Source organism: Acomys minous, assembly GCF_964271855.1.
Source record: "Acomys minous genome assembly, chromosome: 15".
NCBI classification, from domain to species: Eukaryota; Metazoa; Chordata; class Mammalia; order Rodentia; family Muridae; genus Acomys; species Acomys minous.
Genome location: NC_140497.1, coordinates 8,120,809 through 8,138,736, shown reverse-complemented (window position 1 = coordinate 8,138,736; position 17,928 = coordinate 8,120,809). Strand labels below are relative to the sequence as shown.

Genomic DNA, 17,928 nt, shown 5'->3' with positions numbered 1-17,928 from the left:
TATGATAAGCTGAAACTGTTTGGTCACATGGCTAACATGTTGCAAGCCTTATAAATTGTAAATTTTGTATATAGAACAGTAACTTGATTCCTTTAGTTTAACCCCAAACAGTCTGAGCAAATCCTTTGTTGTCTGAAGTCCAGTCAGTACTGGAGAGTAATAATCCAAGTAACTTTAAGTGACTGGTTATCTTTTTTTTTCTTAATGTGTACGCGTTTGTTCATGTGGGTATGTGTACACCCTACGGGTGTCTGATCATATGTGCGAAGACTAGAAGTCAACATCAAGTGTCTTTCAGCCAACTTTCACCTTATTTTTCTGGACAAGGTCTCATTAAACCCAAGCTCACTAACACAGCTAGACTACTTAGCCACTAAGTCCAGGGGCCTTTCAGTCTCCACTCTCACCCTGCCCTGTCACAGCACTAGCTTATAGACACATGCCATGACCACACTCACCCTGCCCTGTCACAGCACTAGCTTATAGACACATGCCATGACCACACTCACCCTGCCCTGTCACAGCACTAGCTTATAGGCACATGCCATGACCGCACTCACCGTGCCCTGTCACAGCACTAGCTTATAGACACATGCCATGACCGCACTCACCCTGCCCTGTCACAGCACTAGCTTATAGACACATGCCATGACCACACTCACCCTGCCCTGTCACAGCACTAGCTTATAGACACATGCCATGACCACACTCACCCTGCCCTGTCACAGCACTAGCTTATAGACACATGCCATGACCACACTCACCGTGCCCTGTCACAGCACTAGCTTATAGACACATGCCATGACCACACTCACCCTGCCCTGTCACAGCACTAGCTTATAGACACATGCCATGACCACACTCACCGTGCCCTGTCACAGCACTAGCACAGCACAGCACATGCCGTGACTGCACTCGCCCTGCCCTAGCACAGCACAGCACAGCACATGCCATGACCACACTCACCCTGCCCTATCACAGCACAGCACATGCCATGACCGCACTCACCCTGCCCTGTCACAGCACAGCACATGCCGTGACCACACTCACCCTGCCCTGTCACAGCACAGCACAGCACAGCACATGCCGTGACCACACTCACCCTGCCCTGTCACAGCACTAGCACAGCACATGCCGTGACTGCACTCGCCCTGCCCTGTCACAGCACGTCGTAACGGCTTTTACATATGTGCATGGTCCTCATGCTTGCAGAGGTTCTTTACCAACTGAACCGTCTCCTCAGTCCTCTAACAGGTTGTCCTCAAGGACAAGACAAGGAAGAGCCAAAGCCCTCTAACCAAATACAAAACCAAAAAGAAAGCAGTATTGTGTGGAATTCTAAAAAATGATAATATAGTGTGTGTATTTCTTCTATTCCTTAAGAGTTAGTAGTTTTGCTTCCTGAAGTATCAAAAGACCTACAAACTGCTTTGTAGTAATATTATTTTGCAGAGCCAGGAATCAGCCCAGAAGGGTGGGCACACTGTAAGTGCAGAGAAGTTTTCATCACTCTAACACAGGCCCCACCTGTCCTCACTGCCTGTGTAATCAGGATATGATCTACACGCCATCTGGATTTGTATTTCCCTCGGCCACTTGCCTATGTCTATTCCTACAAAGCCCATGTATGTGTTCATCTCTCCATCTTACCGCCTGGTCATTTTCAAGTTTACTATGCACAAATGACTTTGCAGGTAAGCTTGGCTTTAATACTTTTATTCCTAATGTTTAGTTGGGGGTGGAGAAGGAGCAGACTAACAGTTGGGTGGGATGAGGTATAGTTAAGGCGAGTAGAAATTACGAAGGGTTTTGTGTTTTCTGTTTATAATTGAACCTAAGCTGACTCAAGATTCTTTAAATGAACCGTCAAATGTAGTATCTTTTAAAACTCAAGAGATCTGCCTTCCTCTGCCTCCCTCAGTGCGTGCACCCTCACACCTGGCTGGCTGGCTATCTATCTACCTATCTAATTTTAAAAGATTTATTTATTATATAGACAATGTTTCTTCTGCTGCACACCAGAAGAGGGCGCCAGATCTCATATAGATGGTTGTGAGTCACTATGTGGTTACTGGGAATTGAACTCAGGACCTTTGGAAGAGCAGTCAGTACTCTTAACCTCTGAGCCATCTCTCTAGTCCTAGAACTAGTCTTACAGAGGAAGAAAATAAAAATGTATTAAGCTGATTATAGTACTAAGAAACTATTGTCAGGAAGCCAAGTCATTTCGTTAGATTATATTAAGTTCTTCATACATGCAATAAGCTTTAAAACTGGAGTGGATGAGGCAAGAGCAACAGTTTAACCCTTACACTTAACAGGGCTCTGAACCCAAAGAGTTAAACTTACTGTGTCTCAAGCCTAGCTACGCAGTAACCCCTGCCCCCCCCCCCAACTGTTAAAATGAGGCAAGCAAGACTGGCAGCTGCTGAAACCAAACCACCTTTATCTTAACATACAGAATGCAGGGAAAACATGGTTCGGAATGTGCTGCTCAACACATGAAAACCAGTCTCTCACGAAGGTGGAATCTGAGTGTACTACACTGAAAATTCCTGTAGTTAACCTTGTGCCTGATGGCATTTTTAGGAGTGGGTCATGAAGGTCCTGCTCTGGCCAGTGGTTTCAGCCACTAGCTGATTAAAATCTAAACACACTATTGGCAGTGGCGGCACACTTGGAGGAAGGCTAGTGACGGGGTAGGTGCCTTCAGGGGATGCATCTTGGCCCTGGCCCTCTCGAATTCCTCTTCTTTCTCCTGCAGGCTGTGAAGGGAGCAGTGTTCCTCTGCCACACCCTTCCTCCTTGCCTACAAGCCATCAAAACCTTCAAACCCATGAGCCAAAACAAGCCTGTCTTATTTTAAACTCTCTTCCTCAAGTACGTGCCACGGTGACTGAAGTCTGACTATAATGCAGTTATTAAAAGGAAGCACACATGAGGATGTTAACATGGAAAGCCTTTTTAATTTGGCTGGTACTCATTTAACAAAATGTCAGAACAATCCATGAAGAAATACAAGATATTATTTACAATGATGAAACTGTGTGAAACAAAATCAAAATGCTTCTCAAACGGGGATGCTTTCTGAGACAAGATTCTACCACCTGCTAAGGCTGAGCTCAGGCGATCCTCCTTTCCTCAGCCTCCTGGGTAGCTGAGTCTAGAGTGCACTGCCACACCAGCGCCACACGCAACCTTTCCCTGTGAGTCGAGTGCACTGCCACACCAGCGCCACACGCAACCTTTCCCTGTGAGTCGAGTGCACTGCCACACCAGCGCCACACACAACCTTTCCTTGTGAGTCTGGAAGACTTTCCACTCCTGCTCATCACTCAGGTCTTGAGCTGAACAGGAAGCATGTAAGGCCCAGGAGTAGGAGGTACGAACACTAACACATTTGGCAATGAAGGATCCTCTGCTAATGTGAGCTGCAGGGAAGTGAAGGGCAAGACCAAGGCAGCCTCCATTGGAAGTAACTACAGACAGGCGGTCCTGAACCACCTGGCCTTCTCAGTCTGCAGAAAATAGCCAACACTGCTGAGGAGGCCTGCTCAGTTGTCCTTTAGCAGATAACCAGTGACCCCTAAAGCGTGACTCCCTTCACAGCGGTTCTGTCTTCCTAATCTGCGGCCCTTTGATAGTTTCTCATCTTGTGCTCACCCCAACTACAAAACTGTTTCATTGCTATTTCCTAACTGTAACTTTGCTGTTATGAATTATAATGTAAATATCTGTATTTCTGATGGTCTTACGCCACCCCTCCCTGTGAAAGGGTTGTTCAACCCCCAAAGGGGCTGTGACCCACAGGATGAGAACCACTGCTCTTTAACATAAAAGGTAAATGAACATCAAGAAAAATATTAAAGATTTATAAACTAATTTTACATGAAGAAAGAGGATATAAAACATTCAAAAGTACATTTAACAAAATTTTTCTCAAATTTAATTTTCATGCTCAATTCTTAAACATTCCACTTTTTTCTTTTTAAGTACTGGGGATCAAACCCTGGAACTGTAAGTATGCAAAAACATGCTAGGCAAGGACTCTACCTCTGAGCCCTCTAACTAGTAATTCCTATGATCGGAAATTACTTACACAGATATATAGAGACAGAGACAGACAGACAGTCAGAGGCTTTAATTAGGTTTAAATCTGCTTGTTTACCAAATGGACTGGCTACTTTTCCCCACTCCTGAATTATGTCTAAAATAAACTTAAGGAATATAAGACATATATATTCCATCTGGAACGTTTAACAGAAATGTACTGACTTATCAAACAGCCAGCTTCATAACATATGAGAAAACCAAGCAAGTGCTTCTTCTTTGCAACATCATTAAGACAAAGAGGATACACCACACACATCGTCTACGGTCCATCTCGGCAACAAGCTACGAGTTTGGCAAGCAACACGGTAGAGCGCGAGCGTTGTTTCCAAATCAAATCTGCGGCTCTTCCAAGGGCGACTCAAGAGCTTCCATCAGCTTCTTATTTGCCTCCTCATTATGCCGGCTCTGACAGTGAGTTAAATGTTTCTTAAAGCCTCTTGGGAAATTTGATTCAAAATTACAGCGTGGACATTTAAGTAAGCTCTGCCCATGGGCTGCTACATGATTTTTGAGGAGAGACTCCAAAAGAAAGGCCTTCCCACAGATTGTGCACTTGTATGGGCTGTGGACGTTGTGCTTATTAACTAGGTGATGCAGGACGGCACCTTTTTTCATGGCACGACAGCAACAGATTTTGCAATAGTATTTCCCTTTTCCACGCTTCATGTATTTTGCGATCTCCTCCTCGGAAATGAAAGCCTCCTTCTCTTCGGTGAACTGAAGCACATTTTTGGCCTGCTCTGGACTACTCATGTCCATCTTGTTCTCTTTGCTAAAATCAATAGACTCCACGTCCACCTGTTCCTGGTCGCTGCCTGACTCCTGGCCCTTGATGTCCATGGTGTCCAAATCTGTTCTCATGTACTCAGTGCTCCTGAGCTCAGCATCCGAGGTCTCCTGGCTGTCTGTCTTCAGCTTCTTTGAAGAAGGAAATATAGCATCCTCTAGCAGTTTCTTAGGTGTAGGCAGAAGCCCTTCCTGGACCAGGCCATCACATTTTGCATCATCTACAGCTTCAAGCTGCAGCTCACCACTAAGCTCAGCGGCCTTCTGGGCCTCTGAGAACACAGCGGATTTGGGGAGCTCCGGGAAAAGTGCATGCTTCCGGGGCTCTGGGAAAAGTGCACGTTTCCGTGGCTCGGGAGAAGCAGGAAGGATGGTCTTTGTGGGCTCAGGAAACAGTGTGGACTTCCTGGGCTCAGCATCGATGGAGAGGACAGGCTTCCATATGTCTGAGGCTACCTTTGGGGACTCAGAGGAGCCTGAAGCAGCATGTTTCCGTGCCTCAGGGAAGACGTTAGGTTTCTGAGACTCCGTCATGAAGGAAGACTTCCAGAGGTCAGGAGAGCCACGAGAACCTTTCTGGCACTCAGGGAAATCAAGTGAAGCAGGAGAAGTCTTCCGCTGGTCAGGAGAAATCTTCCAAAGGTCTGGTGACCCTGAAGGCTTCCTGAGCTCCGGAGAACCTGCTGGACTTCGGATCTCTGGGGAGAGTGGCGGGCCTGGTCTGCGAAGCTCGGGAGACACAGGGGGCACCGCCTTCCAGTGTTCAGGCGACAAAGCCAGAGCTGTCTTTCGGAGTTCAGGTGGACCAGACTTCCATGACTCTGGAGACGTGGGGGGCGTTTTCCAGGAGCCAGATGTGACTGAAGACTTCCAGGATGCAGTGGACACAGATGGAGCTTGTTTCCAAGGCCCAGGCGACACGGAAGGTATTGGCTTCCAAGGTCCAGGAGACAGAGATGGAGCAGGTTTAGAAGACTTCCACGGTCCTGATGTTGCTGAAGGGCTGGCTTTCCAAGGCCTGGGAGAACTAGGCGGCCCTGGCTTCCAGGACCCTGGCGATACTGCTGGGGTAGGCCTCCGTGGCTCTGAAGTCATGGCAGGGAATGGCTTCCACAGTTCAGAAGACTCTGACGGGGATGGCTTCCTTGGCTCAGGGGAGGCAGCCCGCGCTGGCTTCCGAGACTCAGGAGATGCAGTGAGGGAGGGCCCCCAAGGCTCAGGGGAAGTGGCCAAAACTGGTGACTCTGGAGACAGGGCTGAAGAGGGAACCCCCGTATCTGCAAAGGGAGAGTGCTTCTGGGGTTTGGAGCTCACAAGGGCAGACTTTCCTGGCTCAGGAGAAGGGACTCGGTCAGGCTTCTGCAGCTCAGGAACCACACAGGCTGGCTCTAGACATTCAGTGGAAGAAACAGGAGCAGTTGTTGAGGCCTCGGCAGGAAGACAAGGAGCCTGTGGCTCAGGACAAACCGCGGGGCTGGAGTTTTGAGGCTCCAGAACCGGAGGAGCAGACTTCTGTGACTCCGGAGACAAACTCAGGCCAATTTCCTGAGTTTCCATGGGGAGGGCTGGCGTGGGCCTTGCTTCTGCTGGGTCAGGGGCTGTGTTCTGACCGTCAGGAAGGGAAGGGCTTTTCACGGCCTCTGGTTCTTGGCTCAGCTGCTCTTTGGGCTTGTCAGTCCACTTCTCTGAGGCTGCATGTTTGGATGTGATGTGATAGTACACACTGGAGTACATTTTGCTGGTGAAAAAGCACTTATGGCAGTGAAAGAGCTTTGCACTCTTCTGGTAAAATATCATCTTGCCCAGTCCCCCAGCGTCCATCTCATCACAGAACTCAGGGTGGATGGTGCCCGTGTGGATCTGCACGCTCTCGAAATCTGTGCCTCGGAAACTGCAGTGGTCACACTCCAGGCTGATCGAAGGTTTGTGCAATTCCTGACACACTTCCATCTTCTGTCACACGCAGTGACTGTGCTTTCAAGACTCAGCACTGCTGCAACAGAGAGCGTAGAGAGAAGTCACTCCCAAGGACACATGCTGAATAAAGCAGCACACTTGCACAGCGTTGAGTCCAGGGTGGCCTATGCCTCACTAATACCTCAAGACTTCCAAGTAATGGGAGACTAATCTTAACCGAGTCACGGCACTCCAGGAGTTATATATAGGTCACCTCATTTAATCCTAACACTCAAGTATTATCTTCATTTCTGAGTGAATAAACTGCATTTTCAGAGAAACTGACTTTCTCTAGTCCAGATTTAGGACTATCATTTCTCAAGAATAATCTTGTAGCGGGCGGGGGGGAGTGGGGGGGGGGTGGTGCAGGCCTGTAACTCCAGCATTGGGAGGCAGAGGCAGGTGGATCTCTGTTGAGTTTGAGGCCAGCCTGTTCTATAGTGAGCCCAGGACAGCTAGGGCTATACAGAGAAACCTTATCTTGGGGAAAAAAAAAAATCTTGTACCTACCTACTTACTGTAGCTTTACACTTAGACCCTAAAGCAACAGGTTAGTTGTCCACAGAGGCGGCGCACACTTAGGAGTTAAATCCAGGAAACAGTCAAGTCTAGCTAGCTATGGAAGGCCTCTTCTTTTTTCTGAGACAAGGTTTCTCTGTGTAGCCTTGGCTGTCCTAGACTCACTTCTTAGATCAGGCTGGCCTCGAACTCACAGCAATCTGCCTGCTTCTGCCTCCAGAGTGCTGGGATTAAAGGCATGTGCCACCATGCCTGACGGAAAGATTCCTTTTAACATGATCCTGGAGCGACTTCCTATCAATTTTTGGAATATTTTATCCACCCTAAGAGTGAAAATAGAGAAGCTGTCAGAAAGGTCTTGGGATAAGATCCTACAGAGGTTTTCAGAGCATTCCAGCACAGGTGTCAGCATAGGGGCGTTGTGGAGACTAGACTTTTAAGGCAGTTTTCACTGTAACTAGTGTTCCAGACATAGACAAGCACGCTGTGTTTCCCACAATGGCTAACATTAACCCTATGTCTACCTGCCATAAGAAGCCATTTAGGGCTTTTTACATTCAGAGTGAGCTTACAATTCCTTTCTAGTCTTTGTTTTAAGAGTATTTCTGTAGAGAACATTGCTAGATTACTTAGTTCAAAGACTGTTTGCATTTTAAAATATGCGAAGAGTACAGATTAAAAGAATTCTCCAACTTCTCAAAACTGAGTCAAATTCAAACTCCTTGCTAGACGTAGGTGGTTTAAGTGTCTGTGTTTAATGTTTTCCTGTCTTCTTTGAGTTTGTTTACTTTTTTTTAATTTAAAAGGCAGGGTCTTGCAAGGTAGCACTGGCTAGGCTGGTCCTTACTATGCAGCCCAAGCAGATCTGAAAACTACACCTGTGTTTTAAGTTATTCTTTTTGTTTGTTTGTTTGTTTTTTAGCCCGGTTTCACTTCAAGCTCTTGATGCGCCTGCCCGGCCTCCCATCCATTAGGACTGCACGCACACATCACCACACTTGCCTTAAGTTATGCTTTCTTACCCTTTACTTTTTTAAAAAAATAATTTATGTTTTTTTTCTTTCTAATTTTGATCATTTCATTCTTTTTAACACTTGCATCCTTTGGTTTGTTGTTTTTCTTTTCAATTTTCAAAAACTTTCATAGGTACATATTTATATAATCCCCCTTTCCAAGCCCTCTACGCACGCGCGCGCGCACACACACAAATATATAAATATAATTGGATGAGCCCATTTAGTGTTTCTCATATGTGTTTTACGGCTGGTCGTTCCATGTTGGATAACCAATTAGGGGGCCTGTCCCTGAGAAGACTGATTCTCTTTCAGCAGCCTAGCTGCTTGGAACTCTTCATCTAGGGGAGCTTAGTTTTGGGGGTACTGTGAGTTGAATACAGGGCCCTGCACATGCTGGTAAGTGCTTGACCCTAATGAGAGCAGCCTAAAGCTCTCATCTGGCCAGGTTCACCCCTGTAACCCTTTCACGCTGCAGGCAGTGCTCAGAAAACACTTCATCAGCCATACTGTTGTTCCGTGAAGACTGGGAATGCCCCAATCTTAAGACTCACAGACTTTACAACTAGGAGAGCTGTGTGCTCATTTCCAGACACCGAGAGCCTGAAGGAGGACTAGAAGTTCAAGGCCATTCTCAGTTACATAATTTGTTCCAGGCCGGGGACATACAGACCGTCTCAAAAATAAAGCAGCAACAATTCCAATACACAGCTGAGAAAACGCAACATTAAATGCCCCACTCAACATCAGGCCAATAAGCAGTCCCTGACAGCACCTCACACAGGACAAAACTCCTATGATGCTGAGATGTGATCAAACTAATACAAAAACGTCAGTACCACGAGCTGAAGGAACCCTTATTACCCACGTAGCAACCACACAAACCTAGGGTAATCCCCCAGCCCCCAGCTCTGGAGAAGAATGCTTTGCGGGGTTTTGCTGTTGTTTGAGACACGGTTTCTCTGTGTAGCCCTGGCTATCCTGGGCTCTGTAGACCAAGCTAGCCCGAAACAGAGATCTGCCTGCCTCCACAGTTAGCAGATACTAATGCTTTTAAGAGAGTCTCTAAGGGGCGTGGCTGAATGGAACAGCACTTGCAATCTGGACGTATGCACTGGACTCCTGGAGCCACCATAGAGGTGATGAGAACCAAACCTGGTTCTCTGCAAGAACAAGGTCTCCTAAGCGTGGTGGCACACACCTTTAATCCCAGCACAGAGGGACGCAGAGGCAGGCGACTGCTGTGAGTACAAGGCCAGCCTGGTCTACAAAGCGAATCCAGGACAGCTAAGATAATGCGGTGAAATCCAGTCTCGAAAAACTACAAAAGAAAAGAACAAGTTCTCTTAACCAGCCCACTCTCCAGCCCAAGAAAAGTTTTATAAAACGCCTTGTCATGAACCGGAACACTGGTTTTTGTCAGTAGTGCCACAATGAGAAATTAGCAATCAATACAGGACCAAAATGACCTAGAGCATGTGAGCTCAAGCTCTCTGTTTCACAATGGAGGAAATGCTGAAACTTCAAATTCTGTATACTTGTTTTCATACAATATATTCTGATCACAATTTCCCCTTCTGCCCGACTCCTTTCAACCAACCCAACTCCATACTCTTTCTTGAGAGAAAGTAACTCTTTAAAGTTTTGATTCTGAGTCTTTGCTGAACAATGAGCATAGACTGGCCCACTGTAGCGGTCCGGTTCCTAGGCACGGAGGCCTTTGCTGTATCAGAAATGGAACTGAACTGTGCGGTGGGAGCAAGCGGGTGCAGCTTTACTCGGTGTTTTCCCATTGGGTTCCTATGTAATGGACTACAACCTGTACGACAGAAGTAAATCCTTTCCTCCCCAAAGCTGTTTCTGATCACAGCAACAGAAAGCAAACAAGGACGTGGGGTCGACTAGTCTACAATACTAGTGCCACCGTTCTTTAGGAATAACCGTCTTCTTGTTTTTTTTTTTTTAAGGTTATACCTTTTGGGGGGAGGAGGCTGGTTTTGTGTTTAAAGAAAAAAGCTGAACCACAGAGCACAAAGTACTCCCACGTTCCTAGATATTTTCTGATTCTATTTACAATTTATGTTAATTAGTGGGGGTAATTTGCAACAAGTGGTTATTTTTTTGTTCCTGAGTGCGTGGATGGAACCCAAGGCCTCACTCTTGCTAGGCAAGAGCTCACCCCCCAGCAGCAAGCCCAGCCTAACCTAGGGCGTGCAGTTTACAAGCAGAGGCCACTCTCGGTGCTGCCGACTTGCAGATCACCTGTGGACGACTGACGCACAGAAAACTTCACTGCTCTGAGTTCCTCGTTTACCTGTGGGCAGAATTAGGCACCAGGCGGCCTTTAGTTTAAATGTGAGGGAACTCTAGATTGGTACCAGTTTACACTCTGCAGAAAGTGCCAATGCCCTGCCCTTTCTTGGAGAACACCCTAGGTCGCAGCCGTCCGAAAGGCTCCCCTAGGCAAGGCTAGGCTCCTACACGGTCCACGTCGGGGGTGTGGCTTCCGCTGTGGGTCGCAGGTCTTTGGGGCCTCTGGACAGCAGCCCTACAGTAAATTCGAGACGGACACTGACCTGTGAGCTGAAGCAAGAAAAAAAGGCCGGCCACCGAGGCGAAGAGCAGGAAGAAGCCACGGCGCGCTCCGGCCTCCAGGCCACGCCAAGCCCACGCAGGCGCCCGCCTGCCCGCCGCACCCTGCTGCCCGTATCGAGGCGTCCGCCTGCTCCTCACCCTCCCGCGAGGTGTCCAGGAGTAAAGTCGAGGAAACGCCCACAGGAAACGCTGGGCCGGCCGCACGGCCTCAGGAATGGCGGCCGGACGCAGGACCAGCCGGGAAGTATCGCGCGCTCGCACCGGAAGTGCCTTCCGGAGCCTCCGGGTCCGCCCCTCCTCGGGCCCTTAAGGTTCCCAGCTGGGCGGGGCTTGGGGGAGGGCGGGGGAAGCAAGGGGTCCAGCCCCTGCCAGGGCTTCCGGCTCTTTCCAACCCTCCAACGCCCACCCCACCTCCTTTTTTTTTTTTGTCTTTTGAATTGGTCCTTCCGAATAAGGACGAATTCACTGGCATACTGTCCATACCAGAACTACAAGACAAATACAAAGCCTTTAGAAGACAGTGAACAGTTTTCATGTCTCCAAACTTAAAAATCGGCTTCAACTACAATCGAAATGTATTCGCCTTTTACTATTAGTAGTGTGTTTGCTTTGAAAGATTGTGAAGTGACCTACTTTACCTTATTTTATACACCCATGTAATTTCTTAAGTTTTGCTCTGGTCTTTTTTTTTTTTTTTTTTTTTTTTTTTTTTTTTTTTTTTTTTTGGTTTCTTGTGTTTTGGTTTTGGACGTTGATAGAAATGAACGCAGGGAGGCTGCCTCATTTAAGCAGCCCATGTTGACCGACACATAAAACATTAGTGACTTTTGTTCCTCTTTTTTTTTTTTTTTAAACAGTCTCCCAAATGTAGCCCGAGATTCACCTGTCTCTGCCTCCCAGGTGCTGGGACCAAAGACACGTGCCACCAACAAGCATCCCTAACCCACTTGTGAGAATCCACTAGTGTTTGCACCAGCAGTCACTATTCAAGGGTCGGCACACTTCTTGGTGCTCTTCCCCACCATCTGTGGCTCTCCATGTCTGGAGTCAAGTCTCGTCCATTGGGGTTGGGGATCCCGGAGAAGCTAGGGGGAGTCAGAAAGGCTGTGGAGCAGAGAAGCAGGGCCTGGCAACGCAGGGTCGGGTTCTGGAGACCCCAGGAAGCCTATGGGTTGGAGCAGCAGCATCTCCCAGAAGCTGAGAAGTGGATTTAAGAGACCTAATGGGTGAGGAGCAGAGCCTACCAAGTGGCATTGTATATTGTTCGTTATTAGAATATAGGAATGTAGCTGATTTCATGTGTGACCCTATAGCCTGCCACTTTGCTAATTTATTTTATCAGCTCCTGAGAATTTTGTGTATACATGTGTGGAATCTTCTAGAACACATGAAGTCATATAACCTGAAAGCAAAGACACTTAAGTTTTTTTGGAATGTCATCTTTCTTTCTTTCGTTTGTTTTTCAAGACAGGGTTTCTCTATGTATACTTGAACTCACAGCGATCCGCCTGCCTCTGTCTCCTGAGTGCTGGGATTAAAGGCATTACCACCACACCCGGTCATGTTTCTTACTTTTTAAAAAGGATTTATTTACTTACTATTTATACAGTATTTTTCCTCCATGCCAGAAGAGGACACCTGATCTCATTATAGATGGTTGTGAGCCATCATGTGGTTGCTGGGAATTGAACTCAGGACCTCTGGAAGAGCAGTCAGTGCTCTTAACCTCTGAACCCTCTCTCCAGCCTGAGATGTTTCTTGATGTTCTAATTTGCTTCTATTATTGACTGCTGTGATTAAAATACTAACCAAAAGTATGTTTGGGAAGAAAAGGTTTATTTTATAAGATACCGAGGAAAGCCAAGGAAGGATTTCAAGGCTGGAACCTGGAGTCAGAAAACTTCCCTCAGATTGTTCTGCTATCTTCCTTACTCAACCCAGGCCCACCTCTGAGGGTAAGGAACAGCCTGAGAGGGGCTCTCCCCAGGAGGGGCTTTCCCCACAGAAGTTAGCAATCAATACAATGCCCACAAGCCAATCCGATGCAGGAAATCTCTCAGCTGAGGCTCTCTTCCCAGGTGTGTCAAGTTGCCAACCAAGAAGGACTATTAGGCTTGCTCACCTGTTCCAGCTAGGCCTTTCCATGTCAGACAAGACCTATAAAAGCAGGGCTCCTTGTATTGTCCATTTTGTTAGAGGCTCTCAGTCTTTCACCATTGACTGTGATGGACTTTTCATGTGTGCATCTTAGGGCTCAAGTAGTCTGTTTCTATTTGTAGGTTTTTTTTTAATGTGTTAATCATGAAAATAGAATTTTATTGTGTTTCTAGATCAATTAAAACGATCAAGCGGTTTTAAAACTTCATTCTAACAATATGATAAATCAGTGATTCATTTTTACATGTTGAATCATCTTTGCTTTCCAGAAATAAGTCTCACCTAGTCCTAGAACATAGCCATCCAACTGCTGCTGAATTAGATATGCTCATATTTCACTGAGAAATTCCACATCAGATTCGTCTCCTGATATTAGATATTGATACACAGGGCTTTTTGGTTTTGCTCTTGTTTTCGTTTTTGTCTTTGGTTTTTCGAGACAGGGTTTCTTTCTATGTGTCGCCTTAGCTGTCCTGGACTCCCTCTGTAGACCAGGCTGGTCTGGAACTCACAGTGATCCACCTGCCTCTGCCTCCCAAGTGCTGGGATTAAAGGAGTGCACCACCACGCCCGGCCTGTTTGGTGGATTTTTAAATACTGATTTCACCAATAGTTTGTTTTTTTGAGACAGGTTTCTCAGTGTATCACTGACTATCCTGGACTCACTTTGTAGACCAGGCTGGCCTCGAACTCAAGAGATCCACCTGCCTCTGCCTCCCAGCATGCTGGGATTAAACACATGTGCCACGACTGCCTGGCTCGCCTGTTGATTATGTATAGGCCTATTCAGATATTCTATTTTTTTGTCATATAGTCTTGGTAAGTTTTGTGTTTATAGGAATTTGTCCTTCTCAAATGTGTTCCTATTTTTGGCATACAATTGTTCATAGCACTCTCTTTTAATTAATTTATTCCTCAGAAATGGGTGAAATGGTAATATTTTCAAAGAAAAAGCCTTTGTTTTATTGGTTTTGTTTTTTAGTTCATTTTTTCAACTTTATCTTTTTAAAGATTTATTTATTTATCATGTATACAGTGTTCTGCCTCCATGTATGCCTGCAGGCCAGAATAGGGAACCAGATCTCATTTTAGATGGTTGGGAGCCACCATGTGCTTGCTGGGAATTGAACTCAGGACCTTTGGAAGAGCAGCATCTGAGCCATCTCTCCAGCCCCTCAACTTTATTCTTTGTTTTGTTTTGTTTTGTTTTTTGAGACAAGGTTTCTCTGTGTAGCCTTAGCTGTCCTGGGCTCACTTTGTAGACCAGGCTGGCCTTGAACTCACAGTGATCCACCAGCCTCCCGAGTGTTGGGATTACAGGTGTGCGCTACCACGCCCAGCTTTCAACTTTATTCTTTATGGCTTCTAGTTTGTAGTTTTCTTTTTATTTGCCTGAGTTAATTGCCTCAGAGGCTCATAGCCTCGATCTGCTAAGCTAGGCCTAGTTCTGGAAGCTTCCAGCCTTGGTACAATCTAAACTAGGCCTAGAATGTTTTCAGCCTCGGAGACTTACTGCTGAATAAACTCACCCTTTCTAATTCTTTCTGAGCTCTGGAATGGCTGGTTCAACTCAGCCGTTCTCGCTCAAACTCCTCTATAAGCTGACTGGTTTAATCTGGGTACTCTCAGCTTCTGACTGAATTGCTCTGCTTGGCCCCAAACTAACTGTAGCGATCTGTTCTAATCTCCTGGCTCCTTGTTCTCTGGCTTGGTCTGTCTTTACCTGTGTGAAGCCATGTTCTGAATTAAAAATTTTTCTACAGCAGCCTGTAAGTTTTGGATTGTGTTCTCTTTTTCTTCATTTCTGGGCATCTCCTAATTTATCGCTTATATTGTTTAATTTCCACATGTGTATAAATTTTCTAGTTTTACTTCAGTTAATATCTTTATCCTATTGTGGTCTATTGATACTTCATTTGTCATCAAACATGTTTTATCTTGGAAAAAGTCCCATATGCTTATTAAAAGGATGTGTTTGCTTATTTGGATATTTCATGTCTTTTAGATCTAATCATTCACTGTGTTCTTTGTGTACTCTAATTGCATGTGTCTGCCATCTTTATCCGTTACATAGAGAGGCGTCAATATTCTGTTTGGTTCCACCATTATTTTGCAGGAACTGGGTCATAATTGTGTATACTTGTTATAAACTATTACTGTATTGAAAACTGTCAATTTTATTGTCTTTCTTAGTTACTTACAACTTTCTCCTGGTGTTCTAATACTCTTTTGGTTAATATCTTACTCAATTTTCAACCTATCTTTGGGTCTATAGCTAATCTGTATTTTTAAATTTTGCTTTGTTTTCAAGTTTTGAGGTGCTAGAAATCTAACCCTTGTTATTCTAAGTGAGGGTGTCTGGCACCATCAGGCAATTTAGTGGAGCACAAGTCCTCTGCAGCCCCATACTGACAGGGGCTGATGCTGGAGTCCGGAGGCAGGTCTGGGGACTCTACCAAGTTCCCAGAAGGCACCAGAGCTGTTGCTGGGTAGAGAACCCCACTGTGAGAATGACACTGTGACCAAGAAGAGACTTGATACCCTATGAGCATATACAGGGGGAGGATGTCCCCCTCAGTCACAGTCATAGGGGAGGGGAGTAAGGAGAAAATGGGGGGGGGGGAGGAATGGGAGGATACAAGGGATGGGATAACCATTTAGATGTAATATGAATAAATTAATAAAATAATATTAAAGAAAAAGAATGATACTGTGGTTTTGCTTGAGTTAAGGTTCTGTGGCATATTAAAACAACCAAGGATTCTGAGCAATGGCTCAGTAGTTAAGAGAACCTGGGTTCGATTCCTGGCACCCAAACTGTTGGGAGCCAGGCCAACCCGAGGTTTTCTCAGAGGCCTGGAAAGGGCAAAGAAAACACTAGTTCCGTGTCCTTGCCCAGAGGCAGACTTGACACGGTCTGGTCTAGGGCTGAGGCCAGAACTTGGAAGGAGTTAAAATTTCAGTTCCTGAGAAGCCAGTACTCCACTGCCCCTCACCCCACAGGGCAGTGGTCTTAAGGCAGCTGTGCCCGAGACGTCCTGTGTTCTCTTTGCCAGCACTGATTTCACTTTCTGTCCCCCTACTGACAGTGTGTAAGATGCTGTGCTCCTTACTAACCTTGTCTGGCATAGAAGCCGCTTGTGCTAGACCTCCTTTCTCCAAACTTGTCTCTCTTCTCGTTTCCTGATCCTCCTTCTCAGGCACGCATCACTGAAAAAAACAATCTGCTGTCCAGGTTATACATGCTAGCTCACACCCATCTGTAACTCCAGCTCCAGGAGATCTGACACACTTTCCTGTGTGTACCTACACAGATAAGACAAACTGAAAAACAAACAAAACAGTGTCCTACTGGGAACCCAGACTCTGCCAGTCCTGAAATCTCCACTCAGCAGATTCCACACCTCCCTCATCACACTTAGGAGTGCTCCCTAGAATTACAGAGGTCCTGCATCCTGCTCTGGGCCACAGACAGTCACCAGGCCAAGTCAGCACAGAGTAGTTTGTGTTCAACATCATAACTGATCTGGACGCCCTACCCTAGTCACATGACTGCAGATGATAAGTGATTCTATTAGACAGAGCAAGGTGCCCTGAAGGCATCCACTTTCATTGGAGAGAGAATACATGTACTTAAAAAAAAATTGTACACATACACCCAGCACAGCATATGTGGAGGTCAGAGGACTGAGGAGTCGATTCTTTGGCCCATCAGGCTTGCATGGCAAGGACACTGGCCCATGTTACCTGTTCTAATAAGACGGGGGGGTTTTTTTTTTTTTTTTCATTTTTTGTTTTGGTTGGTTTTTTGTTTTTTGTTTTTTTTTTTGCATACAATGAAGTCCCACTGACTTTATGTCAGAAAGATATTGATGGATAATCTAATGTGGAGAAACTAACCTTTAGGATTCCTCTTCTAATGATCTGATGAAAGGTAAAAGAGACTACTTCATAGAAAGGCGTAAGGCATGTTTTTGTGTGTATTGTGTATGCATGTGATGGGCAGAGGTTAGCCTCAGGTAACATTCCTCAGGCACCATCTACCTCATTTTTGAAACAGGGTCTCTCACTAGGACCTGCTCTTGCCAAGTCAGCTGGGATAGCTGGAGCCCCAGGGTTCTTCCTGCCTCCACTTCCCAGGACGGAGATTACGAGTGTGCACCGCCATGCCTCCACCTCCCAGGACTGAGATTACGGTGTGCACCGCCATGCCTCCACCTCCCAGGACTGAGATTATGGTGTGCACCGCCATGCCTCCACCTCCCAGGACTGAGATTACGAGTGTGCACCGCCATGTCTCCACCTCCCAGGACTGAGATTACGGTGTGCGCCGCCATGCCTCCACCTCCCAGGACTGAAATTACGAGTGTGCACCGCCATGCCTCCACCTCCCAGGACTGAGATTACGGTGTGCGCCGCCATGCCTCCACCTCCCAGGACTGAAATTACGAGTGTGCACCGCCATGCCTCCACCTCCCAGGACTGAGATTACGGTGTGCGCCGCCATGCCTCCACCTCCCAGGACTGAGATTACGGTGTGCGCCGCCTGCCTCCACCTCCCAGGACTGAGATTCCGGTGTGCGCCGCCTGCCTCCACCTCCCAGGACTGAGATTACGGTGTGCGCCGCCATGCCTCCACCTCCCAGGACTGAGATTACAGTGTGCGCCGCCATGCCTCCACCTCCCAGGACTGAGATTACGGTGTGCGCCGCCATGCCTCCACCTCCCAGGACTGAGATTACGGTGTGCGCCGCCATGTCTCCACCTCCCAGGACTGAGATTACGGTGT

At 46.7% G+C, this 17,928-nt stretch overlaps 2 protein-coding genes across 5 annotated transcripts in view; both read right to left on the bottom strand.

Moving 5' to 3' along the window:
- Positions 1–2,946: 2,946 nt before the first annotated feature.
- On the bottom strand, positions 2,947–6,849 carry CHAMP1 (chromosome alignment maintaining phosphoprotein 1; the record flags this gene model as incomplete). 3 transcript variants are annotated; one of them, XR_014774913.1, is made up of 2 exons in its annotated part: positions 2,947–3,245; positions 3,293–6,849. XR_014774913.1 is itself a non-coding variant. In XM_084758850.1 (1 exon), the coding sequence occupies one exon, from the start codon at positions 6,847–6,849 to the stop codon at positions 4,444–4,446; it is 2,406 nt and encodes an 801-aa protein (XP_084614976.1). In that variant the 3' UTR covers positions 2,947–4,443. The 3 variants fall into 3 exon arrangements, 1 of the variants encoding a protein (XP_084614976.1); XR_014774914.1 differs by having other exon boundaries at positions 2,947–3,198; XM_084758850.1 differs by having other exon boundaries at positions 2,947–6,849.
- The window catches only part of UPF3A (UPF3A regulator of nonsense mediated mRNA decay), a 30,560-nt gene continuing 19,385 nt past the window's right edge, over positions 6,754–17,928 (bottom strand). The window contains exon 9 of one of the 2 annotated variants that reach the window (XM_084758863.1): positions 6,754–6,889. In XM_084758863.1, coding sequence (XP_084614989.1) covers positions 6,877–6,889 — 13 coding nt within the window. In that variant the 3' untranslated portion in view covers positions 6,754–6,876. Of the gene's footprint in view, positions 6,893–17,928 lie in introns of both variants that reach the window. The other variant, XM_084758862.1, reaches the window with a different exon arrangement.